The 27,704-nt window shown below is 35.8% G+C and overlaps 2 protein-coding genes and 1 long non-coding RNA gene across 9 annotated transcripts in view; 1 reads left to right on the top strand and 2 right to left on the bottom strand.

The window, feature by feature from the left end:
- The window catches only part of LOC109690945 (serine-protein kinase ATM), a 340,952-nt gene that overhangs the window by 206,067 nt on the left and 107,181 nt on the right, over window positions 1–27,704 (bottom strand). The window lies entirely within an intron of this gene.
- LOC109691034 (uncharacterized) overlaps window positions 1–27,704 on the top strand; it is an 83,063-nt gene that overhangs the window by 25,791 nt on the left and 29,568 nt on the right. For all 4 annotated transcript variants that reach the window (XR_012445625.1, XR_012445624.1, XR_012445626.1 and 1 more), the window contains one exon: window positions 27,288–27,349. This is a non-coding gene — a long non-coding RNA (uncharacterized lncRNA). The remainder of the gene's footprint in view (window positions 1–27,287; window positions 27,350–27,704) is intronic.
- Cul5 (cullin 5) overlaps window positions 1–27,704 on the bottom strand; it is a 97,505-nt gene that overhangs the window by 8,040 nt on the left and 61,761 nt on the right. For all 4 annotated transcript variants that reach the window (XM_074066784.1, XM_074066786.1, XM_074066783.1 and 1 more), the window contains 11 exons: window positions 22,968–23,061; window positions 21,246–21,376; window positions 20,900–21,007; window positions 16,515–16,579; window positions 8,541–8,673; window positions 6,771–6,902; window positions 3,556–3,679; window positions 3,088–3,263; window positions 2,408–2,569; window positions 1,509–1,627; window positions 379–502 (listed from right to left, as the gene is read on the bottom strand). In XM_074066784.1, the coding sequence (XP_073922885.1) occupies window positions 379–502; window positions 1,509–1,627; window positions 2,408–2,569; window positions 3,088–3,263; window positions 3,556–3,679; window positions 6,771–6,902; window positions 8,541–8,673; window positions 16,515–16,579; window positions 20,900–21,007; window positions 21,246–21,376; window positions 22,968–23,061 (1,368 nt within the window). The remainder of the gene's footprint in view (window positions 1–378; window positions 503–1,508; window positions 1,628–2,407; window positions 2,570–3,087; window positions 3,264–3,555; window positions 3,680–6,770; window positions 6,903–8,540; window positions 8,674–16,514; window positions 16,580–20,899; window positions 21,008–21,245; window positions 21,377–22,967; window positions 23,062–27,704) is intronic.

Consider the following 27,704-nt stretch of genomic DNA (forward strand, 5'->3'; position numbering starts at 1 on the left):
GTATGAAAATATCACCATGAAACTGCTCTGTACAATTATCAGACACTAATAAAAACAGAGGAAAACAATGCTGCAATCCTACAACTACAACTGTTACTTAGACACGTTTATTCAGATGGGGTCAAAAGGAGATGTAACTTAAAACAAAGGTTTTATCCAACCAATAGATCAGAATCTACTACAGGCCAAGCCACACAGACACCTCTTTTAGTATTAAAAGAATTCGATCAATTGAATTTTAAATTCCAGTAAAATGAAAATTAGTTTTTTCACAAATAGGTTGAATAGCTTACATGCTTTTAAATTCAAACAAGGCCTTAAGATTAAAAAAAACAAAGAATTTTCAAAAGTTAGACATTCTATCTTAGTATTACAAACCTGGGTTCTTAATATTCTTAGCTGAACAATTCCTTCATTTTCTTCTTCTCTCATTCTTTCTGTAGTTAGCTGTAAGCGTCCAATCAAGTTGATTTTACCCCTTTTCTGAACTTTTGCATTTTTTCTGCAAAAAAACCCATGAATTGAGAATTTCACACTGAAAGGATTAAAATAATTAATACATCTATATCTAGATATATTAATTATCTCTATATATCTATATCTACAGTATCTGGGAAATACGATTTAGAAAAATCCTAAAAACTAAACTAATATTCACAACCATCTGAAGCAGAAGTAACAACCAACAACCAACACAGATTCATCTGAAACAAATCCCACGCTGGGCATGGCAGTGCACTACCAGCCTGTAGTTCCAGCAGTTGGGAGGCAAAGGCAGGAGGATCACAAGTTCAAGGCCAGACTGGGCTACATCGTGACACTGTCTCTATGAAAACATACAAGAACAAAAACCCAAATTCTTTGATTCCCTCAAACTTGATATAGCTTCTGGTAATGAGTGACTACACTCCTGTAGTAAGTAATAGGTAACTGAAGGCACCAATGGGTTTGGATTCAGCATTATCTAAGTGGATGTTCAGAAAAAATGCTTTGCCTAGATAAATTGGTTTTAGAGTACAAGAGGATTTTACTTTAAAGATAAATGTAGACTATGATGTCAATCACCAAAAAGTTTCCACGAAAAATATGGTAAAGAAGTAAACACCTGGGGACAGGGGAATGGTTAAGTGGTGGCTTCCTAGCAAGCTCCAGGCCCTCTGTGCAAACCCCAGTACCACCACCAGCAGTGAACATCTGTAGCTCATGAACACCCTCCCACCCCCCGGGGATTCTCCTCACACTCTGCCCTCCTAATACTTTTAATAAAAAACTAGCTGACAGGCTGGTAGAGTGGCTCAAGTGATAGAGTGCCTGCCTAGCAAGCATGAGGCCTGAGTTCAAACTCTAATACTGCCCAAAAAAACCCCTAAAAGACATAAATTTCAAGTGATGATAGTGTATAGTTATGCTTTAAATATGATGTAAGGAAAATAACTATTTTGATAAAAACAAAGTACTGAAATTCAAATGAAGAATTTTTATTTCAAAACAACCAACATAAACCTTACATTAAACTGAACTCCTGGTTCACTGAGAAGAGGGTACCTTCTGTAAAATCTTTGGGTGAGTTGACTTGAGGTTCATACAATAAAACTTGCCGTTTGAGCTTTGGGAAAGCTACTAGAGACTGTGAAGAATAAAGAGAAAATAATTAGCAACAATGGAGTACTAAGATCAATTCTCCAGCATGACCCACACAGGCAAGAAAGGATTATAAATGCAAATTTACAATGCAGACTTTTATGTGGCGCTTCCAAGAACAAAACCACATAAATGCATAAAGGAAAAAAAAGAGAAGGCAGAGGAAAGAACAGGTTATGAGGAAACAATAAGTGTTCTCTATATAGCAAGACAAGAAATTAGGATTGCTTACACAGGACCATAGCAAATACTACTTGTCAGTTTTATACCATCTGTTTCCTCCACAGGAGATAACTTAGAATATGCTTACAGAGTAGTGGTAAAATGTTACAAGCAAGAAGGTAGTGAGAGTACCTTTTATAAATCCTCAAAAGGACTACAGTTTTCTAACTCTTAGATTTGTGGTCATCAAAAAAATCTTTAAACATACTGTCAGCATAAAAATTAAGTGTAGTACATGTCTTTGGTCAGACTCCATATAAGTAACATATAAATACTAACTGAATCTTTCATCTTTTTTTCGTCCCTTTATCTGTCTTGGTAACTTTCATTTTCTTTTTCCCATAAATACTTCATTAGTGTATTTTCCTTGGTTAAAAGTCACTTTGAGAGTGTCAAAAATTTACAGGGGCTGAGTATGTAGCTCAGGATATAGTACGTGCACAGTGTGCACAGCACAGTGGATTTGATCCCCAAATTATTACAAACCAAGCACACATTTCCAGTTATGTGAAAGGACACAATTTTTAACACAAAAAAAACCAACCCATAAAGTCCTTCTTAGTTCAGCATCAGGGAGTTCAGTTGCAAGTTTCAGATTTTCAAAGCTGATTTTCTCTCTTGGTCTTTGGTTCCATGCAAACAATACAGCCAGCTGAAACGTGGTTACCTCCAAATCATACTGACCTACTTCATTCTTAAATGTTATCTGTAATAGATAAAATAGATGGCAATTACAGATTGCCATCTATCTAATAAAGTATCTGTTACAAGAGATTATATGTGAAAAACACTACTACCTGTCTTCCAATATCCATGCTTTCTTTCTTACATGGTAACAAAAATTTTAGCAGACCTTAACTGACAGCATTCCCTGTAGCAAAATGTGGCCATGAATCTGTGTACTGTCCAATGTGTTACAAGTAGAAATGATGGGGAAATGTCTACAAGTGGCCCTTATAGGAAGGTCCATCTCCTTTTCCTTCCCACTGACAGGAGGACAGACACAGTGGAAATCATACTGGATTCTATAGACAAGGGCAATCCAGTAAGCATGATGGTACAACCTGAAGACTATGTGCCTGACAACTTCATGGAACACATCCCATACTCCTGTTCAAATGTTTATATTTGAGAGAGGCAAAATAATCCATTTTGTTTAGTTAACTCTTTTGTGGAGTCCACATTCACCCAAATTAAAGGCTGAACAACACATCAACTACTTACAATTCCATTTGACATGAGATGATGCCAATGCAATTTCCTACCACTATGATTTTTTTTGTAAAATTCTTCTACTTCAGGTATCAAATCTTCCAGTTCAGTAGGAAGTGAGACAAAGACTTTTTCAGAGCTTCTAGACCAGGCACCAGCATTCAGAATTTTAATATTAACTGAATCAGCTACAGGGAAGAAAACCAAAAAAAATGTAAAATATAAAAAGTCTTGACAATAGATAAAATTCAAAGTAAGTAGCACAGGTGGAATTTTGGTGAAAAATAAGTAAGACTCTAAAAAGTACCCTTTTGTTTGAAAATAAGGATTTCCAAATCTGCTCTGACAGCTGTCTCTAAGGAATGTGGACATCATAATATCCTTAGATCTATTACTGTTGACATTTATTTTTAATTACTGGAAAATAAAGGTATTCTTTTTTAAAAAAAAGTTTTAAAATATGTAATTATAAAATAATACCTGGTAAAGCCAACTTATTATTTTTGTGCATTTCCTTAAAAGCTTGATTCAAATCTTCAGATACTTTTATGTCCTGAAACATTCTAGCAAGCTTGTTTACATAATCTGCTGGCATGCCAACTTCCTATAAAAACCAAAGAGACAGCAGGTAATAATTATGACATATCACTAGGAAAAGTTCTAACAGAAAACTTAAGATGCTTTAAATTTCTCTTGTTTCTTAGAACATTTACAGTCTAATACCTATTATATTTGATTCTCAGAAACTAAATGAGATTGCTCAGGTAGTTCTTGCTTTGTCCAATTTCAGTATGCATGCACTTGTCACCACAATATGGTTACCATCAGTTCCCAGTGACTCAGCTCAACCTTAGTTGCCACTGTATTAGCAAATGTATTGAATAAAGCACAAACTTCACTTTTCAATCCGCAAATTATGACAAGAGTATAGAGGTACAGGTCTGGAGGTGTAACTCAGTAGCAGAACACTTGCCTAGTATATGCAAAAGTCTGAATTTGATCCTTAGCACCACAAAAACGAACAAACAAAACCAGAAGCACATCCTGATCAGTTACCAAACACAATACTTTATTCAAAAATCTTACAGTCATTTGTCTATTCACTTTACCCACAGACTGCAAAGAGTGTAGTTTTGAGGCATCTTTCTCTTATAGTGATAAACCCACATGATACTTTACAAATATGAATATTCAAAAGAGGTATCTGGCCAATAAAGATCATATAAGTACCTCAAAGAAATAAAAAGTGATAATCTTGGAAATGAAAATTAAAAAGACATAAAAATGGAGTCATATAACAAAGCTGACTGTCAATACTGAGGAAAAGATGTTTACTGTCATAAGAAGAAAGCCAACAAATGCTATTCAATCTACTCTCCATGTACATGATAGCTTTGTTGAGATACATAACAACTACCCTAAGATTCACCCTCTTAAAGCACATAGTTTAGTGGAGTTTGGTATATTCAGAGTTGGGCAACTACCACAACTACTGAATTTTATTTTATATTATTTTATTTTTTTTCATTTTTCTTTTATTATTCATATGTGCATACAAGGCTTGGTTCATTTCTCCCCCCTGCCCCCACCCCCTCCCTTACCACCCACTCCGCCCCCTCCCTCTCCCCCCCCTCAATACCCAGCAGAAACTATTTTGCCCTTATTTCTAATTTTGTTGTAGAGAGAGTATAAGCAATAATAGGAAGGAACAAGGGTTTTTGCTGGTTGAGATAAGGATAGCTATACAGGGCATTGACTCACATTGATTTCCCGTGCGTGGGTGTTACCTTCTAGGTTAATTCTTTTTGATCTCACCTTTTCTCTAGTACCTGTTCCCCTTTTCCTATTGGCCTCAGTTGCTTTAAGGTATCTGCTTTAGTTTCTCTGCGTTAAGGGCAACAAATGCTAGCTAGTTTTTTAGGTGTCTTACCTATCCTCACCCCTCCCTTGTGTGCTCTCGCTTTTATCATGTGCTCATAGTCCAATCCCCTTGTTGTGTTTGCCCTTGATCTAATGTCCACATATGAGGGAGAACATACGATTTTTGGTTTTTTGAGCCAGGCTAACCTCACTCAGAATGATGTTCTCCAATTCCATCCATTTACCAGCAAATGATAACATTTCGTTCTTCTTCATGGCTGCATAAAATTCCATTGTGTATAGATACCACATTTTCTTAATCCATTCGTCAGTGCTGGGGCATCTTGGCTGTTTCCATAACTTGGCTATTGTGAATAGTGCCGCAATAAACATGGGTGTGCAGGTGCCTCTGGAGTAACCTGTGTCACAGTCTTTTGGGTATATCCCCAAGAGTGGTATTGCTGGATCAAATGGTAGATTGATGTCCAGCTTTTTAAGTAGCCTCCAAATTTTTTTCCAGAGTGGTTACAACTACTGAATTTTAGAACATTCTCATCACTTCAAAGAGACCCAATATTTACTTGTAGTCATTCCCCATTTCAACTTCCTGCCCTAGTTCCTAATCTATTTTCTGTGCTATTTCCATGCTGGAACCGTATGATGTGTGGTCTCCTGTAACTACCTTTGTTCCCTTAGCATTATAATGTTTTCAAATAATATTCTTTTAATTGTCAAATAATATTCTATTGTATGGATAAACCTGTATTTTATTCATTAGCTCACCAACATCTGGTTTCTATTTTTTGGTTATTATTCTAAACATTGCTGTCATGAACATCTATGTATCAGTTTTTCATGGACATATGTTCTCATTTAAGTCTGCTTAACTTTCTGAGGAAATGCCAATTTTCCAAAGTGGCCACCCTATTTTTATATCCCCACCAGCAATTATGAAGGTCCTAATTTCTCATCTTCTTGCAAAATTTGTTATCATCGCTTTCATTTTAGCTTTGTTGTGGGGTGAATGCTGTATCTTGTGGTTTTGGTTCAAATTAACTAATGACTGTTGATGCTGAGCCTCTTTGCATGCACATATTGACCATTTGCACATCTTCTGTGAAGAAACGTCTATTCAAATCTTTTGCCCATTTTTAACTAGGTTATTTGTTTTACTGGTTTGGTGTTTTTAATCGTTATATTGTAAGAGTTCTTTAGATATTATACAATGTCATATAACTTACAAATATTTTCCTAACTACTATTTTTTTTTAAGTGGTTCATTAAGAAAATTTACTTAGCTGGGCACTGGAAGATCATGCCTGTAATCCTAGCTACTCAGGAGACAGATATCAGGAAGACTGAGGTTCACAGCCAGCCGGGGCAAATAGTTTGAAAGATCTTATCTTGAAAAAGCCCATCACAAAAAAGGGCTGGTGGAGAGGCTCAAGGTGTAGGCCCTGAGTTCAAACCCCAGCACCACAAAAAAGAAAGAAAATTTACTTCAATAGGTACCATTTTGTTTTATATACTTTATGCTACATTCTTAATACCAAGCTGTAGGCAGGTGGCTCATGCCTGTAATCCTAGCTACTCGGGAGCGTGAGATAGGGAGGATCTCAGTTCAAGGCCAGCAGGCAAGTAGTTTAGACCCTATCTCCAAAACAAAAACAAAATGGGTTGGAGGTGTGGCTCAAGTGGTAGAATGCCTGCTTTACAAGATTGAAGCCCTGAATTCAAACTCCAATCCTACTTAAAAAAACAGTAACACCAAAATGTATTACTTAAGCACACATATGAACCATGTGGAACCAAATATTTTTTAAAATTTTACTTACTCTTAGCCATTCTACCATATTTTCTTCAATTTCACTATCAGCAGAGATGTCTAATATAAGACGTCGTGTCAAATGAGCTTTGTGATACCTCATAAAAACATCTTTGTTTTGTACGTATTTAAGGACCAAGAGCTGCAAAGAAAACAAAGTTACATCCACTTCTTATATACTTTCAGTCATCTCTCTTATTTAGATATCACCTGTCAAAATTCAGAAATTTATATAAGCATACACAGATAGAGTATAAGATGACTAAATTAGTCATCTCTAAAAACAGCCAGACCTGTTACACTACTACTTCAAAAGTTAGCAAAGAGCTGGGCACCAGTGGCTCACACCTGTAATCCTACATACTCAAGCCCTATATCTCTCCCTATTTTTATCTCTTTGTAAATATTTATACTAACAACCAGGAAACAATAACAACAAAAATGCAAGCAAGTACTATCTTTTCTTATTTATCTCTGGCTATCTATCTTGGGCTCTCACAGAAAGAGTGAAAAACTCCCAGTCTTTCAACTGTTTGCTCTTTAATGGGAACTAGAATTTAATTACCTAAAAAGAATGAAGAAAAAGACTGGGTGTGGTGGCACCCAACTGTTATCACAGCACACAAGAAATGGAAGCAAGGCTCGCGCCCATAATCCTAGATACTTGGGAGGCAGAGATCCAGGAGTATCTTCATTTGAGGCCAGCCCAGGGCACATAGTTCCTGAAAGCCTATCTCAAAAAATCTAAAAGAAAAAAGAACTGGTGGAGTGGTTCAAATGGTAGAGCACCTGCCTACCAAGTGTGAGGCCCTGAATTTAAACCACAGTACCCTGTCCATTCCCCTCCACCAAAAAAAAAAAAAGTGGAAGCAGGATGATCCTATGTTTAAGGCCAACCTGGGCTACATAGTGAGTTCAAGGCCAGCCTGAAATATATATAGGGAAACCCTATCTCAAAAAAAAAAAAAAAAAACAAAAAACCAAGCAAACAAATAAACAAAAAAAAAGGGATAGGGATATAGCTTAGTGGTAGAGTGCTTGTCTAGCATGTACAAGGTCCTGGGCTGGATCCCAGCACCACAGGGGGGAAAATTAAGGGGAAAAAATATATTACTCCCCTTCTAGGCACTATATAGTAAATTGTTTTTTAGGCAAAAAAATAAACATCCTGTACCAATTTTACACTGCAAAACTTCATTAACAATAGTTCCTTAGAGACTTAAAAAAAAAAATTATTGGTAATATTAACAGGATGCCTGAAAAGCAAAACACTCAAAGTAAGGTAACTTAAAAATGAGAAACACAAAAAAACTCCTTTCTCCTTTTTTGGAGGAGGGCACTGCCTTGGAAATAACACCCATGCTGTCCTTACCTGCTACAGCTAAAAATTTTGGAGAAAACAGAATGTGTCCAGAGGTGTTACTGTATGTCATCTGTGTGATGCAAGCTGAGCATGCTTAGAGGTGTTCTGTCTATGTTTATGACACAAGTTGAAATGCTCAAAAATGCTCCTATTGGTGATTTAAAAACCTTTCAAACATGTGCTCTGTGACCCTGAGCCAGAAAGTGTGTCTGCCATCTTTCCTGCTTGAACTCTGACCCTAACGTGCTTCCATGTATTAACAAGTATAGTCTCCCCAAATACAATCCCCATGCTTCAAATGTTCCAAAATGGAGAAGGGCACTGCTTTGGAAATAACTCCACTGCTCTCTTTACCTGCTACAGGTAATAAATCCTTCTTTATTCTTAAAGAAAATATGAAATACAAAATTTACATACCACTTCTTTAAGCTTTGCTTCAATCTCTTCAGAGGTTAGTTTTTTGCTTAAAGGTGTTTTTCTTAGTAACATGTCACAGTAGTTGGCAAGCAATTCAGGGCATTTTGACTCAGGCTGAGTTTTCAATCCCACTCTAGACAACAAAAGTAATTGATAAAAAGTGATTGATATTAGCAAGTTATTCTTTTCTAAAGCCAAATTTTCAAAAACTATTTTCTGATGTTGAACAACAGCAACAAAAAATTCCTATGCTGAATAATCTACTGATCAGAGCTATGTAAGAAAGATGTCTAGGGCACATAATGCAAGGAAGTACTCCCTCTGAGAGTCCCATAAAGGATTACTCTACCCTTGCAGGATCTGAGAGTGAGAACCTCCTTCAATTTTGCCCTCTGAGTACCTGCTTGCCTCATCCTAATGCAGGACATGACAATGATTCTTAAAAGATTTTATTCAGCCAGGCGTGAGCGGCTCATGCCAGTAATGCTAGCCACTCAGGAGACAGAGATCAGGAGGATTGAGGTTCGAAGCCAGCCTGGGCAAACAGTTCCATAAGACCCTACCTTGAAAAAGCCCTTCACAAAAAAGGGGTGATGGAGTGGCTCAAGGTGTAGGCCCTGAGTTCAAGACCCAGTACTACAAAAAAATAAAATAATTCAGATACTTGCTAAAATAACTTTTGAAAAACCATGTAATAAATCCTTGGATATTTATAAATATTAAAATTTTTTATTATTAATGTTAAATCTGTTAGCTTACTCTTTGAACTGTATCTACATTCCATAGTGATGTGATAGCTACCCTCAGCCATTCTGAAAAATTGTGAACAAATTCCTCTTAAACAACAAAGAATTTGTACCTGTGTTGCACTTTTCTGATAAAACTTTGTATCAGCATATTGTATTTTCATGCCTGAATGACATCAATTTATTCTTCACTTAACAATATATTTAAGGTTGAGTTCAAATTGTCAGATATAAAATTCAAGTGCTATTTTCCAACTACTAAGCTAGCCAAATTACTACAAATACACAAAATGATCAAAACAAATTATGTGAGTACATATACATAAAATAAAATAAATGCATATATAAATTTTTATTGGCTATGCCAAGTATCTTTTTTTAATCAAAAATTTCTTTTTGCTGTGCTGGGGATCAAACCTAGGACATCAAGCTGGACAAGCACTCGAGGACATTTAGCAATATCCACAGCCCTTGAATATATCAACTCTTCCTCAGTGGATGGAATCGTTTTTCTCCCCAATTAGGTATCTCCATTGATTCCATTTCTACAAACTTACATCTGCCCTGAAAAATTTTACTCACATAAGTAGAGGGAACTAGAGTTTTTCTTTTTTGCTTTTTGGCAGTACTAGGGTTTGAACGCAGGGCTTCACACTTGTTAGGCAAGCTCTCTACTACTTGAGCCACACCTCTAACCCTAGAATTTTTCTTATGATGTCAATTTTTTGAGCACCTTCTGAATCATTTACTTAAAAAAAAAAACCCATGCGGATCTAACATTAAAATTGATATTTAACAATGTACATCTTTAATAATGGCTAATATCAATTATGTTGAAAGCAAAAACTTACAAATTACCTGACTTGCAAAGACTGATACCTAACCCATCAGAAATGCATTTTCTATTATACTAGTATTTCAAAATATTGGTATTGCTCTTAGGTAACCCAGAGGTTTTTATATTCAGAGGCCAAACACCATACTAAGAATGACAAGTGGGGAGAGTTAACACTGAAAGAAATGGGAAGGAAAACTGCAATGGTAGTTCACCACAGGGCTCAGGTTTAGAAAAGAGTGGATGTGGGGCTGGCAGTATTGCTCAGTGGTAGTGCTTGCCTACCATGTTTGGCCTGCGTTTGGTTCCGAACACTGAAAAAAAAATAGTGGAAATGGAAAGCATCCATACCAACATGCACTAGGAGGTCATCCTCTATCCTCTGACATAGACTACCCCACTAACTTCATGATAATCTATGTGCTTTAAGGTATTTTACTATGAGGTACCTATGAATGGTCTAATCTGTGTTTCGTACGCTTGGGATTCAGTGATCTTTAAATCTGTGAGTTACTATCTTTCATCAATTTTGGAAAAATTTGGCACAAAATTTGTGTTTCCCCATTTTTCTGTTATCTATGACTCAAATATCGTATTGCTATAGACAATTCTATCTTTTCTCAGATAATAATTTTCACCTATTTGTCCATTAGTAAATATCATTTTTCATTGCTATTGCTTAACATATTAATAGTAACTAAATATAATAAATAAATATTACTGAGATGTAACTCACACAAGTCACTCATTTAGAGCATAAAATTCATTGCTTTTAAAGTATATTCACAAAGCTGTGCAATCATCACTATAATCAAATTTTTTAACATTTTCATTACTCTCAAAAGAAATCCCATACTTACTAGAATAAAGTTTCTTCTCCAGCTGTCCCCCGCCCCCTCACAGACTAGTGTCAAGTAGTATAGGTTTTATCTCTGTAGACTTAGGATTCTAGATTGTTTGTGTTAGCATACAGTATGTGGTCTTTTGTGGCTTAACTTCTTTTACTTAGCATGTCGTCAAGATTCATCCATCTCATAGCATGTGTTGGTTCATTCCTTTATGTATTTGTTTATCTGTTTGCTTTTGTGTTGCTGGGATTGAATGCAGGGCCTCGTGCATGCTAGGTAAATGCTCTACTGCTGAACTACACCCCAGCCCATTATCTGCTTTTACGATATAAATTTTTTCATTATGGTTAAACAGATCCACCATTTTAGCTATTTTAAGCACAAAATTCAGTGGCATTCAGTACATTTACAATGTTGTGTAAATGTCTCTAGTGTCTATTTCAAGAACTTTTTCATTATCCCAAACAGAAGCTTTGTATCCATTAGACAGAAACAGAACAAAGCTGGAGCATCCACATGTCCTAATTTTAAAGCTACTACAAAGCTACAGTGTGATGTTAGCATAAAGACAGATTCATACCAACGGAGTTGAAGTTTTAAGCAGTCAGAAATAAACACATAAATCCACAACCAATTGATTCATGTTTGTTTTGGTTTTTTTGGTGGTACTGGGGTTTGATCACAGGGCTTTGCAATTGCTAGGCAGGTGCTCTACCACTTGAGCCACTCCTCCAGCTCCATAGCCAATTGATTCTTAGTAACAAGGGCAAAATCATTCAGTGGGTGCTGGGACCACTGGATATCTACATGCAAAAGAATGAAGTTGGACTCTGATCTCACACCATAACCTAAAATTAATCTGAAATGGACCAATGACTTAAGCAGAAGAGCCAACCCCACAAAACTCTTAGAAACATAAGGATGAAACTGTATCATCAAAAATTAAGCTTTTGTCAGTGACAAGCTCATGCCTGCCTAGTTTGTGCAAGGCCCTGGATTTGATCTCCAGCTTCGGGAAAGTAGGGGAAAAAACTTTTGTACAACAAGACATTATCAAGAAAGTTAAAAAAAAAAAAACCCTGCAGGATGGTAGAAAATACTTGGAAATCATCTATCTGTTAAGGATCTGGTACTTATCAACTCAAAAACAAAAAGACAAATAACCCAAATGATTAAGACACACATTTATTCAAAGAAAATAACCACCTATAAGCACATGAAAAGATGGTCAAAACACAATGCTAAGTGAAGTAAGCCAGGCTCAAAAGGTCAAAGGTTGCATGTAGAAGCTAGACCTATAAGATAAATGTACACGTAAGTACATTTGATCTTAATATATGTACATACAAACACACATATATGTACAGAGAATATGAATGTACTAGTGGGTCTATCTGAGGAGACTACAGGAGGTGGGAGAGAAGAGAGTACTAAAAAAATACACAGACACATGAAATTTTTCCTATATGCAAGAGGAAAGGCAATTATAATAATTTAAAAATCAAAATAAAGAATCATAAATTAACCCACTAAGCACAGGAAACTCTGACTCCCTACTGATATGATGAATCAACATACAAATAATCTGATGAGGAATGAAATCTTTATATAGTTTTTTTTGTTTGTTTGTTTTGTGGCGGTACTGGGGTTTGAATTCAGGGCCTCATGCTTGCAAGGTAGGCTTTCTACCAGGATCCTCCTGATCTCTCCCTCCTGAGAAGCTAGTATTACAGGTGTGAGCTGCTGGCACCCAGCGTGGATCTTTATATAATTTTAAAGTACTTTCCAAAAAATAATTGTAAAATAAAAGAGAAAGAGAAACCTTGCAGTAGGAAGGTCTGGCAGACACCAACTTAATCAAATGATCAAACTGAATATGACTGGAAATGGAATAAATCAAAATCAATCATGTACTCTCAGATAAGATGATGGTAAGAACAAATCTTCCCTTGGTCCAAAGATGTAAGTCTGATTCTAATCATGTGGAAACATCAGGTGGACATAAACTAAGAACATTCTACAATATAACCTGTCTGTATGCTTCAAAAGTACAAGGTCATGAAGGTCAAATGACAGTTTCAGACCACAGAAGACCACAAAAAATATACATATAGATATTGTGCATGTATATCCATATATGTATATGACAACTAAATGCAACAAATGATCTTATATTAGATCCTTTTGCTACAAAACATTTACTGTCAATGCATATTTAAAGGCATCTAAAGAACAGATCTGATGTATCAAAGTTAATTTCTTAATTTTGGAAAATTATGACTTTGTGATTATGCTTAAAGAAAATACACATTAATGTATTTGGAATGGTGAACAACTTAATCTCAAATGACTCTAGAAAAAAAGGTTCCTGTATTTGCAGAGAGAAATGGCTAACGGGAATAGCAGCCATGACTTTATGTATGTGTACCTGACAGCTTGGAAGAAATTAGTAAATTTCCTAAAAACTACAACTTGCACAAACAACTAGATTAAATGAAAAACCTGAAGAACTCTTGTATCTATTTCAAAAAATTAGTTTAATAATGAATTCCTTCAAACATTTAAGCAAAAAGCACTACTAATTACACTCTTTCAGCAATACACACAAGAGAATAACTTCTAATCTTTTTCATGAAGCCAACATAACAATACCAGAAAATGATAGAAACATTTTAAAAAGAAAATTATAAAAGGCACAAAGGAAGAATGAATATAGATTTAAAAAAAAATTATACTACCTGACTTCAAGACTTACTATATAATTACAGTATAATGATTATGTTTTAATGGCTTAAAGATACCCAAATGAACCCATTTTTAAGTCACTTGATTTTTTGATGGGAAGGTACCAACACAATGGGGAATGGAAATCTCGCCCACAAATAGTACCGAAACCACTGCTTATCACATTGTAAAGAAAAAAATGAAAATCAATCGCTAGCTCACAACACATGCAATCATTATTTTAAGATGGCTCCTAGACCTAAATGTGAAAGCTAAAATTATAAAACTTCTAAAAGAAAACAAAGAATATGTTCATGTCCTGGAGTTAAAGTAGATAAAAGGTTTCCTAGATAAAACACAGAAAGCAAAAATCATAAAACAAAGCATATGTCATTCAAGGACCTATATTCAGAATACAGAAGAACTCATAACTTTTTATGAAAAGGTCTAATAGGAAAAAATTGGCAAAAAAACCCTAAAGCACCTCCATACATGAAAAATTGTTTAGCATCAGTAACATAAGGGAAGTGGAAATCAAATTACAATGAAATACCACTACTATAACCAGAATGACTAAAATTAAAATGACACCATCAAATCTTGGTGAGAATAAATATCAAACTGTCATTATCATATTTTGTTGATAGAAGTATAAAACAGTATAACCACTGTGGAAAACAAACTACAATTACATTAAAAAACATTGATGAATCTCAAAAACAATGCTGAACAAAATAAGCTTTACACACAACAAGTACGTATTGTGTGATTACATTTGTCTGATGTCCTAGATCAGACAAAACTAATTTCTGTGACAAAATTAGAACAGCTGCCAATAGAAGGAGAGGGGCTGGAACTTACTGGGAAGGGGCATTAGGCCAACACTGGAAGGTGATGGCGACATTGTACATCAATAGGGTGCATACATTTATCAAATCTGACTCAATCGTGCACTTACAATATATGCAAAAAACTATGTCATTTTTACCTCAAAACAAACATCAAATTCAATTAATGAGTGTATGTGCTTAGGGGAATAAAGACTACTGATGTGTGAAAGTTCTTTAGAAATCCATTTAAGAAGTAGATTGATGGGGCCAGACATGGTGGTTCACACCTACAATTCTAGATACGCAGGAGGTGGAAAGCAGGAGGTTCATGCTTCAAGGCCAGCCAAAGCAAAAAGTTAGTGAGACCCTGTCTCAATAAGTGGAGCATGGGACGCACATCTGTGGTCCCAGCTATACAGGAGGTTAAAAGAGAGGGATTATGGTCTGAGACCAGCACTGGACAAAACTTCAAGATCCTATCTGAAAAATAACTAAAGCTAAAAAGGGGCTGGGTGTGTAGCTCAAGTGGCAGAGAGTATGCTTACCAAGTGCAAGGCCCTGAGTCCGATCCCCAATAGTGAAAAAATAAACTAAAATTACTCAAAATATAGTGGCTTTAATAAAATTGGCTGATGGATGTATAAAGGGGAGATACATTATTTGACAAAGCAATTACGTAACCTTACTGTTTGAAAATTTCTGTAAAAAAATTGGCTATAGAAGAATAAGATCTCTACATATGCATGCAAAGATGTACTGTTATGTTTCATAATTTAAAAAAGAGAATGTGACATACAGCCTCCCTCAATGTTAATTGCTATAATACGGAATGACTCAGGTATATTCTATTGTAGTAAAAACATACATAGCTCATAAAAGCCAAGACAAAAATATTAAAAGACCTTTATTTTCCTCTTAAAAATGTTATTTTTCAAACATTTTAGCATTATATATAAAATTTCCTCCTTCCTTCCCCTCTCTTCCCTCCCCGCTTCTCTCTCTTTGAGATAGGGTCTCACTGTGTAGCCCAGGCTGCCCTTAAAACTCACTGTGTAGCCCTGGCTGACCTCAAACTCATGATCCTCCTTGCCTTAGCTTCCTGAGTGGTACAATTACAGGCACGCACCATATCTGGCTTTAAAATTTCTTTAAAACTGATTCTCAACTAGAAACTATATGGAAAGAGTTTATCCAAATATCCTTCATTACTACTTAGCATTATTCTGAAGGTACTTAACTACCTCAGATCTATTAATATATCTCACAAATTTAATTTTCAGATTTTCCAAAAATTGAACTTAGCAAAACAAATTAGTCTGTTACCAATGAGAGATTTTTTCCCCCCTTTTCTTTTTGGTGCTGGGATCAAACCCAGGCCACTCACATGCTAGGCAAGGACTCCACCAAAGAGATCAATTTTCAAAAATGGTAATACAGGACTGTCAGAGTGGCTCAAGTGGGAGAGTGCCTGCCTAGAAATTTGGGGCCCTGAGTTCAATGCCCAGCACCCTCCTCCAAAAAAAATATCTTTAGTGACTAATAAAGGAAAAACAACCCAAGATGCTAAAAGAATAAGAACAAAATGTATTTTCCTACTTCAAAAAATAAAGTGTTTTTTGGTCATAAAAAACTGTAAACTGAAGAGTTTTAATAGTCAAGACAACAAAAATACTCAGAATAACAACAAAACCAAATGCAGCAAGGCATGGTGGCACACAACTATAATCCCAACATGTGGGAGATAGAGGCAGGAAGATCTAAAGTTAGAGGCTAGCCGGGGCTATATAGGAAGACTCTGTCTCAAAGAATAAAACAAAACAAACAAACAAAAACCAGGGCTGGTGGAATGGCTCAAGTGGTAGAGTCAAACCCCAATACAACAAAAAAACCAAAATCATCTAATAGGGAAATAAGTACCTTGCAGACCCACTAACATGTAATACAGTCCAAAAAAAGTTAAGTATTTTTAAAATATGTTTAAAAAAGCTTACCCTTTCTGCTTCAATGGTAATTCAAGTTTAAATATGGTAGCATCATTAACAACTGCTTTATATGCCTGCAAAAATAATTTGAAATGGAATGAGCATTATTTTTAATATTTAAAGTAGGCAGATAAATTACTATGCTTTCAAAAATCATAAAAATATACATCAGGTGTTTTGTTTTTTGTGTTGCTGGGATCGCCTGTAGATCCTGTGCATGTTAAACATACATCCTATTACTAAGCCACATCTCCAGCCCAGTTTTTACTTTTAAAGGTATGTCTGACCTAATAGAGTATTTTTCAAAGACTTCATGTTACAACTACTGATGTTCTTAAGTGAGGTCTTGATGTTGCCTGACGATCAAACCCATTTTCTCTATGTATTCAGTTTCCTAAATATTTTTGTACCATCTCCTTTCTCCTCAAACTTTCAATATTTCTTTCCCTATATACATTCTCAACAAATGCTGTGACTTCATTTCACAGAGAAAACTGAAGTAATCAGATTCTTTTCACTCCTACATCAATTTTTCCTTCTCCACTATTTCTGTGGCCTTGCAATAAAAAGCATATTGTTATTGTTCGCATCTTAAAAACTGTCTCTTGGCTTTGTCTACCTTCAGCTAATACTCCATTCTTTTCCATCCTTTTAAGCTAAACTTCTAGAAAATTATCTCACCATCTCCACTTTTCTACATTATTTTGAACTCAGGGCTTTGCACTTGCAAAGCAGGTACTCTACCAATTGAGCCATGCCTCCAGTCCATTTTGCTCTGGTTAGTTTGGAGATGGGGTCTCGAGAACTATTTGCCCAGCTGGCCTTGAATTGAGATCCTCCCTATCTCAGCCTCCCAAGTAGCCGGGATTACAGAGGTGAGCATCATTGCCTAGCTTTTCTTTCCTACATTCTTACTGAAAACCACTCTAATCAGGCTTTGAAACCACAGTCCACCCAACCGTTATAAAGTCAACCTCTATGTAGCCAAAGACAATGTTTAAACTCCATCTTATCTGATCTATCAGCAGCATTTTAAAAACAGCAGGTTATACCATTTTCTGACTTTCTTCTACATACCACACTCTCCTGGTTATTCTGCTCTGTCCTCATGAAAGGCAGTTCTTCATTTTCCTAAGAACTAAACATCAGAACGCCCTAGGGCCATTTCTTTGCTCTCTTCTGTTTCTACTTTCACTCATGACTTTGGTGACCACAGGCAGTGTCAGTGATTTTAAAAACATCTACAGACAAAAGCTGCCAATCAGAGTTTTCTGGCTCCATTCTCTCCATGAAACTCCAGATTCAACATTTCCACATGGATGCTTAACAGACTTTGAATGTTAATATTAAAGTTAACTTGTTCAAAACTGAGTTTTTAATTTTTCTGCAACCATCTCCCCAAAGCTTGCTTCTCCCAGTCTTACCCATGGCAGTACACACGATTGTAACTGATCTGAACACAAGTCTGAGTGTTATCACTAAAAGGTCTCTTTCTATGACATTACACATCTGGCTCATTAGCAAATCCTGTAGAGTCTATTACCATAGTATTATCAGAATCCCAGCAATTCCTTCTTCTGGGCATATACTCAAAGTAAATAAAGTTACCACCTTGTAAAGATATCTACACTCTCATGTTCTTTACAGCATTATTTACAGAAGCACAGGATGAAAACAACCCACCTAAGTGTCCACTGATAGATAAATGGATAAAGCAACTGTGGCACATACATACAATATTTAAAAAAACACATTTTTGCCATATGCCAAAATATGGATGAAGATAGAAGATTATTAGTATACTAAGGAAAATAAGTCAGACACAGAAAAATACTGTATGAATTCACTTATATGTAGAAAAAAAAAATTCATATACAGCATTAGAGAGCAAAACAGTGGTTACCAGGGGTGATGGTGGGAGGTAGGACAGGTTGGAAATGGGATGTAGGTCAGAGGATGATATATAGTGGACAAGTCTAGAGACCTAATTTTAAATGAACAACATGAGAACTACAGACAATAATGGGATTCATATTAAATGAGTTAACTTTAGCTGCTCTTGCCACATAAATAAATAAATAAATAAAACAGGTAGCTATGTAAATATCACAGATGTTAAGTTGCTTCACTACGGTAACCTTTTTAGTTTCTATGTGTTCCGTAACATCATGTTGAATAACTTAAATGCTTTAAAAAATAAAAAGACATTAAATGTGAGAACCTGGGGCTATGTTAAGAGCTAGCCAGTGAGAGAACAGTGGCACTGACTGGCAGAACATCCAGTGGGAGGAGATGAGTACTCAAGGAGAGTTGGGGACGCCTTCCTGAGACATCAGTTGTAGAGGATATTGTCATTTTTGTCTTTCAATCCCAAGCCACACAGCTACTTTAATAGATGCTACCAAGCCTTCCCCTCATCCCTGGACTTTGCTGTCAGTATCTGTATCTGTACATAAACCTACGGAACTATGTGATGGTTGTGCAAATGGCAGCAAGAAATGCCACAAATCAACATTTCATGGGTGGGGAAATTTAGAACAGAGTTTTTTTTTTTTTTTTCTTAAAGAGTTTTTGAGCTACAGGAGCTCATTGTAGAGCTGACTTCATAGAATACTGAGTTGTCTACAGTATCCTTCATCAGCTTCCCTTCCTTTACCTGTGTTCCCTGCATTTCTCAAATAGAAACTACATTTTTTTTAAGAAAGGAAAAACCCAATACCAACCACTTTTGAGTACCCCCACCCACTATCTCTCTGGGAAAAGTCACCGCATATTTGATTAATTGAAATTCTCTACTCTTTTGGTTGTCATTTTGTGAGAGGTTTCTCATTTTTTTGTTGCTGTAGTTTGTTTTTTGAGACAATGTCTTGCTATAAACCCCAGGCTGGCCTAGAACTGACAATCCTCCTGTCTCTAACTCCCAAGTGATGACATTACAGGTAAGCAGGACTATGCCCTGCTTCCTTCAGCTTATTTTTTTTGTACTACTATTAAAATGTGAGTCAAGTCCTGCTACTCTATTCACACTCTCTCCGGGCATTCCTATCCACGCACATTAAAACCAAGCTCCTTACTCTGCTCACAGTCTTGTGTGATGTGGCCTCCTGGTACCTGGGACTTCATTTGCTACCATTCTCCGCTTTACGCCATCTACTCTTGACCACAAAGACCTCTTCTGCTATTCCTAGAATATGACAGGTATTTTCCTGCCTTAAAGTTTTCACATCTGCTGGCTCCTCTGGTTGAAACACCCCTCAGCCAGCCACATGACTTATTTTTTTCTTCATTTTTGATTTAAATGTCATCACAAAAGCCTTTGTAGGCTACTCAATTTAAAACTTCAAATCAGCTGGGCACCAGTGGCTCATGCCTGTAATCCCAGCTACTTGGGAGGCTGAGACAGGGAAGACTAAGGTTTGAGGCCAGCCTGGGCAAACAGTCCATGAGACTCCCATCTCCAAAAGACCCAGAGCAAAATTGATTGGAGGCTTGACTCAAGCAGTACGGAGCACCTGCTTTGCAAGTACAAAGGCCTGAGTTCAAACGCCAGTCCCACCAATAAAAAAGAAAATAAAAGAAAAAAGACTTTACCCCGCCACCTCCATATTCCATTAATTTTTCCCTACTTATATATTTAATTATCTTAAGTAGGCAAAAAGTGAAGGAAACAGTCTACTGGAAAAAACTGATTGCCTTTCTAGAGACATACAACATACTTTGGAAATATTAAAAAGTAGGTGGGGAGGAGGAACTAACTAATTTTTTATGATAGGTCTTTGACATTTAAGAAGATAAACTTTAAGGACAATGATGCTTCATTTTATTCATCCACTGAGGATGGGAAAAGACAGTATGCTATGCAGATACTTCCCTGGGAAACAAATGTGGTCAGAACTCTCATGGGAGCCTTAAGAAACTGAGTTGGGAGAACTAACTCAGTGGGATAAGCTGTGAAGGGAGGCAGGGCATCAAAGAAGTTCCAGGGAAATAACACTGGAAGCTGGATCTTAAAAAAAGGATGAGGGCTGGCAGAGTGGCTCAAGTGGCAGCACGCCTGCCTGGCAAGCACAAAGCCCTGAGTTCAATGTCTAATACCACAAAAAAAAAAAAAAAAAAAAAAAAAAGAAGAATGAATAGGAATTCAATAATCTATAATATTCAAAAACAGAGCATCACTGGAAAACTAATTTCTAGCTAAATTCTAATTTACAAGGATATCCAATGCTTATAAAAACATATGCCAAATCAAATATAACACAGATTGTATTCACTGAAAAAAACCAGAGTTGTAAGGTTTTAGTTTGCAATTTAGTGGAATAATGTGAATTGCTTACTAAAAGTAAATTTTAATAGTAACACTTTTAATATAAAATTTTATATACAGAAATATATACCTTATCTCTTGCAGTAAGAAATCGTGGATCATCTTGAAAAGCTTCTTTGACAAGTTTACTAAATCTATTAAATAGTGTAAGTAACTGCTCAACGTATTTCTCAGAGTCCTGGAAACAAAACGGTTTACATTTAATTGAGTTTTTAGAAGGAAATATAAAAAAATGAGAAAATATATAGTTTCACTAAAACACTATATAGTTTTAAAACTGGAGAAATTTTTTCTTAAATATTAAAAGATATTCCAATATTACTGCTTTGCTGGTTAAATTGCTGTATTAAATACATAATCCTGCATTTAAAAATAACTTTGATATACACCTATCATTATCATTGAAGAAAACTTACAGTAGTAATAGTTTCAGCAGCTGCTACCATATCTGCCAGGCCAGCACTAATGATATGTTCCTCCAAATCTTTCAACATTGGCTCTATCCCATTAAGAACTTTGTCCATCAATGAAAACATTAAATGTAACTCTGAAAAGACAGAACATACTCATATAACTACTTTATCCACTAAATTTTCTGATTTACATTATGAAGTGCCTATGGTAATAAGTTTGGAGAAACAATAGTTGTAAGTTTATAAATATTAATAGCATTCCATGGGTAGAATTAGGTTAGAAGTTGTTGTAGTAAGTACAGCTTCCTGATCTACCTTCTCGTTAAACAAAAATTACTTAAAAAAAATCTAACTCCATTTAACCTCCAATAACATGAAATATAAACACTTTTTATTCTAAAAAGTATAAAAGTCGCTAAGAGCAGTGGTGCACACCTGCGACCCCAGCACCTGTGAGGTGGAGACAGGATTGTCTCGCTATGTACAGCGAATTCCAGTCCAGCCTGGGCTACACAGCAAGACCTTGGCTCAGAAAAAAAAAAAAAAGAAGTACAAAAGTATACACGGTTGAGAGAGAGTATAAGCAATAATAGGAAGGAACAAGGGGTTTTGCTGGTTGAAACCCCTTGTTCCTTCCTATTATTGCTTATACTCTCTCTACAACAAAATTAGAGATAAGGGCAAAATAGTTTCTGCTGGGTATTGAGGGGGGGGAGCGGGAGGGGGTGGAGTGGGTGGTAAGGGAGGGGGTGGGGGCAGGGGGGAGAAATGAACCAAGCCTTGTATGCACATATGAATAATAAAAGAAAAATGAAAAAAAAAAGTATACACGGAAGGGCAGCACATTTTATAAAGTAGTTGCAGTATTAAAAATATACTCATATCATTGAAGAATTAAAAACATAAGAGACATGGTATTAGCAATAAAACTGTATTCATAAAGGATTTTTTAATTTACACAGCACCTTTTCATGTTATATCATTTAACTGACTTTCATAAAACCCTATTTCATGGTACTGATTAGCACTAAATAAATCCTTTTGTAAGGAGTCTAGCATGAATTCTACTTAGACTGGCATACAGAATTCAAATACTTCACTTATGCCAATGAGCAACTTGCTTTTTTACTACATAACTCCTAAACAGTCTTATGGACTTAGGAGTTAAGATATGTACTTTCAATACAACTAGATTAAATAGGACCTTGCAGTTAGACACAATAAAATCCAAACACCAAAATGGTTCTTTCAGGGTAGAAGGGATACGTGCAATTTTTCTTCTTTATTCTTTACCTGATACTTCCCAAACCATACCTTTATTAAGAAACATTTTAGTTTGGGGGAAAACAGGAATAAAAATTATCAGAGTGTTTTGTTATTTTCTAAAAAGATTCACCACAAGGTTCCACAGAAGTCAAATACCCCATTCTATACTATACCATATGTTTACAATTTAAATTGGTCTTTAAATGCAGTTCTGCTTTTGAGAAAAAAAGTAGATGTTTCACACACACATATATTGATACCTAAAGGGGGGAAAATGCTTACAATTTAGGCTTGTCAACTCTTTAGTAGTGCTGCTGTGTTAAATATTTCATCATTTTCTTTAAGCATACATTATTTACTCATACAAATATAAATATGTGTAAAAGGATAATCTAACAATAATTTGTTAAGGGATTTGCTTCAAAAATACTCTTTTTAAAGATGTGACATTTTACCTACTTTCAGTTTCATTTCGCTTGATCATGCCTTGGCACTCTGCTAAGATAGTTTCTTTAAATGATGTCACCAAGGCATTTACACAGCATTCCATGAGCTGAAATAGAGCAAAAGTAAGTCAAGGCTACTATAAGCTTTATAGCAAAATTCTATTCCCATTCACAAAATAAAACCACATTGTTCAACAGAAAAAAAAATGCTAAAAGTAGATTTTACTTACCTGAAGATAGATATTCTACTCTAGTTTATCAAAGTGTATTTCTTTCTAAGGAAAAAGCTAATGAACTTAGGTTCTCTTTAGAAATTTTAACAAAAATCTCCAACAAAGAAATTAAAATATACAAATCAAAAAGAAAAATAAGTTGGTTAACTCTTCTTATCTGGAGAGAACCTGTACTGGAATTAGATTCTAAAATTCTGAAAGTGTGAACACATTTATTCAACAAACCAGTACTGGATGCCTAGAGTCAGCACAAAAGAGTGTTTAGGAGACAAAGAAAAGTAAGATTCAGTACCTGCCCCGCAGAAGAGCACTGTCTGAGAGTGAGGGGAGAGTCTAAACTACTCATCTACAAGAGATGCCTAAATTGGATCTTGAAAATCAGTAATCCTAAAATGGAGTTAAGTATTTAGGAATAAGAAGGTAGATATGGAAAGGAAGAGACAAACAGTGGAAGACAAAGCTAGAAAAATGAGATAAAGCCAGATTATGAATGAAAATCTATGATCTGAGAAAGGAATCTATTGTATAGAAAGGAAGAACCAGGGAAGTTCTGATCAGAGGATAGAAGCAGTAATTCTCCTTCCTGAGTCACTGTTAATGATCATTGTGGTGGCAGTGAGGATCTGGGTATGCAGTAGGCAGAAGGAAGACTGGTAAAGGAGGATGCTGAAATATCTGAAGTTAAAAGGCAAGAGGCTAGGATTCTAGGAGGCTTCCCTCAAAATAATGCAATCACTTACTCCTTTTGCAGGGATCAAATAAATATGCTTTGAATACTGAAGCAAGGTTTAAGAAGGCTGACATCTCTCTCCCAAAAACCGAATCATCTATCTGTATTAAGGAAGGCAATTATGTGTATCTTAAAAATTCTTTGCCAAAACTCCTCTTGGAATTGATATAATGTTGATAATCACTGAATGTGAATTCAGGTAATAGGGATTCACTATACTACTCTTCCTACTTTTCATCAGGTATAGTGACACATGCCTGTAATCTCAGCACTTGGAGGGCCGACACAGGAGGGTTAAGTTTTGAGGTCAGCCTGGGCTACGTAGCAAGGCCCTGTCTAATAACAAAATAAACAGACACCCCTTTTCTTCTTGCTTCATAAAATGTTTACAAATTTCCTAATAAAAATTTTTTCTAGTCCCTCTTGAAGAACTATGCTACTGACTTTTTAATCCATGTATCTATCCCATTTCTGTCCTCTGAAAACAACACACACATGAAGTAGTTGACAAATTCTTGGCTTTCAAGGAGGGAAGCTCTGTCCCAACACATTCGGAGGAAGCTTCCTGTCTACTCAAGAGTGTATGCACTGAGTACGCCTACCTTCGGCAGTGAGATCAGCCTGAAAACAGGTTAGTCTAACCACACAACTAATAGAGAACAAACAGGAAGTACAATGTAAATAAGCTTTGAGCCCTTGTCACTTCATCTATTTTCTATTTCAATGAAAACTTTCACTTGGACATTAACCTGTTGGATGGTAGTCTAAATTACACATATTCCAAAAATCCACACCAGTATGTTTCATGTTTCAAATTGCTATGAAATCAGTTTTAACAGCAGTGACCACCTTTTTTTAAATAAAATACAACAGAACAAAAAAAAAAAATAAAAACACACCTCCTAACAATGAGTATTATTTCAAAAAACTTTTGTTTCAGATACGCACAAATAAACACTGTAATATGTTTATGTATAAATTATATATAAAGTATATACATAACATATATATATATATATATATAAGGTATTTATTATGGGTTACAATAAAGACTAAAAGGAGAGAATAGATTGACAAAATAATTTAAGGAAACTAATTTGGTAACTGCTCAATGAAAGGCACTGGGGAAATGAAAGGCTGTTAAAGCAACTTCTGGCTTGAAATAATTACAGTAACAGGTCTTTTAATGAGCACTCACTCTGTACTAGGCATCATGCTAAATGCTTTACATGTTATCTCATTTAACCCGCACACCAGCCTTAGGAAGCAGCTATTTAATTTATGAAGACACAGCTGAGAGTAAGTAACTTGCATACACTGCCATTAGTTCATAAGGACGTAAGCTGTAACTTGAGGAAGGTATGTGACTCCACAGCCTCCAACTTTGCTTGCTACATCAATGGACCATGGACATACTTGGTAACAGCCATGTGCTTAGAACTAAGTTAGTGTTTTTAAGAAACAGAAGTATAAAACATAGTTCATATCCCCTATGATCCTACAATCCAGACAGGAATATAACTATATACCTAAAAGCATCTGCATGCTTCACATGTATATGGAAAGTATACAAAAAGCTTATAAAAAAGAAGTTTAACTTCAATAATAAGCAAAGAAGTGGAAATAAATGTATCATCACTATAGTATAAACTTCATAAGGACAGGGACTGTGTTTTGTCCACAGCTATAGTCATAGTCTCACAAATAGCTGGTGCTTGATAAATAACACAACAATGCAGTATATAATTTGCTAGTAATTCTAATGTAAAAACGGTAGATACCGTGGGGATTCAAGTAAGAGGAAAATAATGAAGGTGAGAAAACTTGGGCTACTTTATTACAAGTTGGTTTATAAGGATTCTTGCAATGTTTTGGGACAGGCAGAACAAAAGTAAAAGATTACCAATACAATTTCAAGGGGAAAAAAAATGAATAGAATGCATTTATGTAAAAGAGAAATATTCCTTGTAAGAGTAGAGTGACTCTTGCTGAACTTTTGGTGGGACTGGGGTTTGATCTCCGGGCTTCACACATACAAAGCAGGTGCTCTACGCCTTCAGCCACACCTCCAGTCCACTTTTTTTCTGGTTAATTTGGAGATGGGGTCTCATGAATTATTTACCCAAGCTTGCCACAAACTTTGATCCTCCCGATCCTCCCAAGTAGCTGGGATTACAGGTATGAGCCACTGGCACTCAGCTTGTTGAACATTATTAAGTTAGAAAAACAGGTTAGGGCCAAATTTTGACAGGCCTTGAAGATCAGGGATAGGAAATAATGATACTTAGGGTTTTTTTATATAAAAGAAGCAAAACAATAAATATGTTGTTTATGAAAAATCTGCCTTAACTTAGAAACAAAATATAAATCATCAAGAATATGTCCAGCCTCATCAACAACTTTTAAATGCACAGAAATATTTTTAAATTTATGATACTGGGAGACAATTAAAAAAATGAATACCAACAACTGAGACCTGCAGAGATATGGATTAAAATATATGCTGTTGATCACAGTAACAATTACAACTATGAAAGTCAGTTTGGTATTAGGTAGCAATTTGTCAATGGATATTCCCTTTCCTTCAGCCATCTCATTTCTAAGAGCTGCCATTCCAACTGAATGCAAAGTATGAGGAAAGAAGCAGGCACACAAATGTTAAAAAGAAATAGGCAAATACGGACACTCTAAGAAGCACTACTTATAAGACATAAGCTATAAACAAGGAAAATAAAATGGCCATCATTATTAGACTGGTTATATGTATTACAGTATATAGGTATAATGTGATAGAAGTGTGGAGTAAAAATGCACAATGTCATAAATGTCTTTTAAAATGCTAGAGTGAAGGGAGGAAGAGAGGAAGGGAGGGAGGAAGGGAGGGAGGGAGGGAGGGAGGGAGGAAGGAAGGACAAGTGTAGTAAGTTAGAATAACAAAATGATAGTTATTGTTGAATCTGGAGGCTGAGTGTGGTGGGTGAGGTTCGTGCTACTATTTTCTCTACTTGTATGAATATTTGAAAGTTTAATAACGAAGCTTTTTAAAAAAAAATTACAGTGTAGACCCTGTGTAATGAAAAACCCTTCAGAAAACTTCTAACTGGGCAAAAAAAAAAAAGAGACTGTTAAGAGTTCTGTCCTTGTTACAGATGAGTAGTGTCCTACCAACACTACCCACTGTCTTCAGTTCTTTAAGGACAAAGACCATTTTAATCCTCTTTTGTATTTCTTCCCCATCATTTACCAAAGTACTACATACATAGACCATCCTAAATATATACTTGTTATGTGAAAAACACGTTGTGAATGGAAAGGACAGAGATAAGCCATCTCTCTCACCTTGTATTCCCTTTCTGTCTCCATTTCCTAGCTTCCATGAAGAAAAAAACCTTTTTGCCATATGCCATCAACTCCTATAATTGTTTGCCTGAGGTGAGCACAACTTCTAAATCCATAACAATCTGTCCCCAGATGTCTGTAAGGTGAAACACTTTAACTATCAATATGCTTGATATTTTCCCCTGCTACAGCAAGACTATAAACCTTCACAGATAAGGCCTGCCATGAAACCAAGCAGACAGTAAGTATTTGTTAAGTGAATGAATTCACAGCATTGTGAAGATGAAAGATGAGATAGGTGGGCTAAGGAATGTGGTAGATTCTTCTTTTAGTGGTATTCAATTTGCACAATTCTACTTCATTGAAATTTACTAAAAAGCAACAAAACGGTTCTATTATTGTTAATTATATAACTATGTGTAAGTAATAATCTGCTTTGCCTCAGCTA

Source organism: Castor canadensis, chromosome 2, assembly GCF_047511655.1.
Source record: "Castor canadensis chromosome 2, mCasCan1.hap1v2, whole genome shotgun sequence".
NCBI lineage: Eukaryota > Metazoa > Chordata > Mammalia > Rodentia > Castoridae > Castor > Castor canadensis.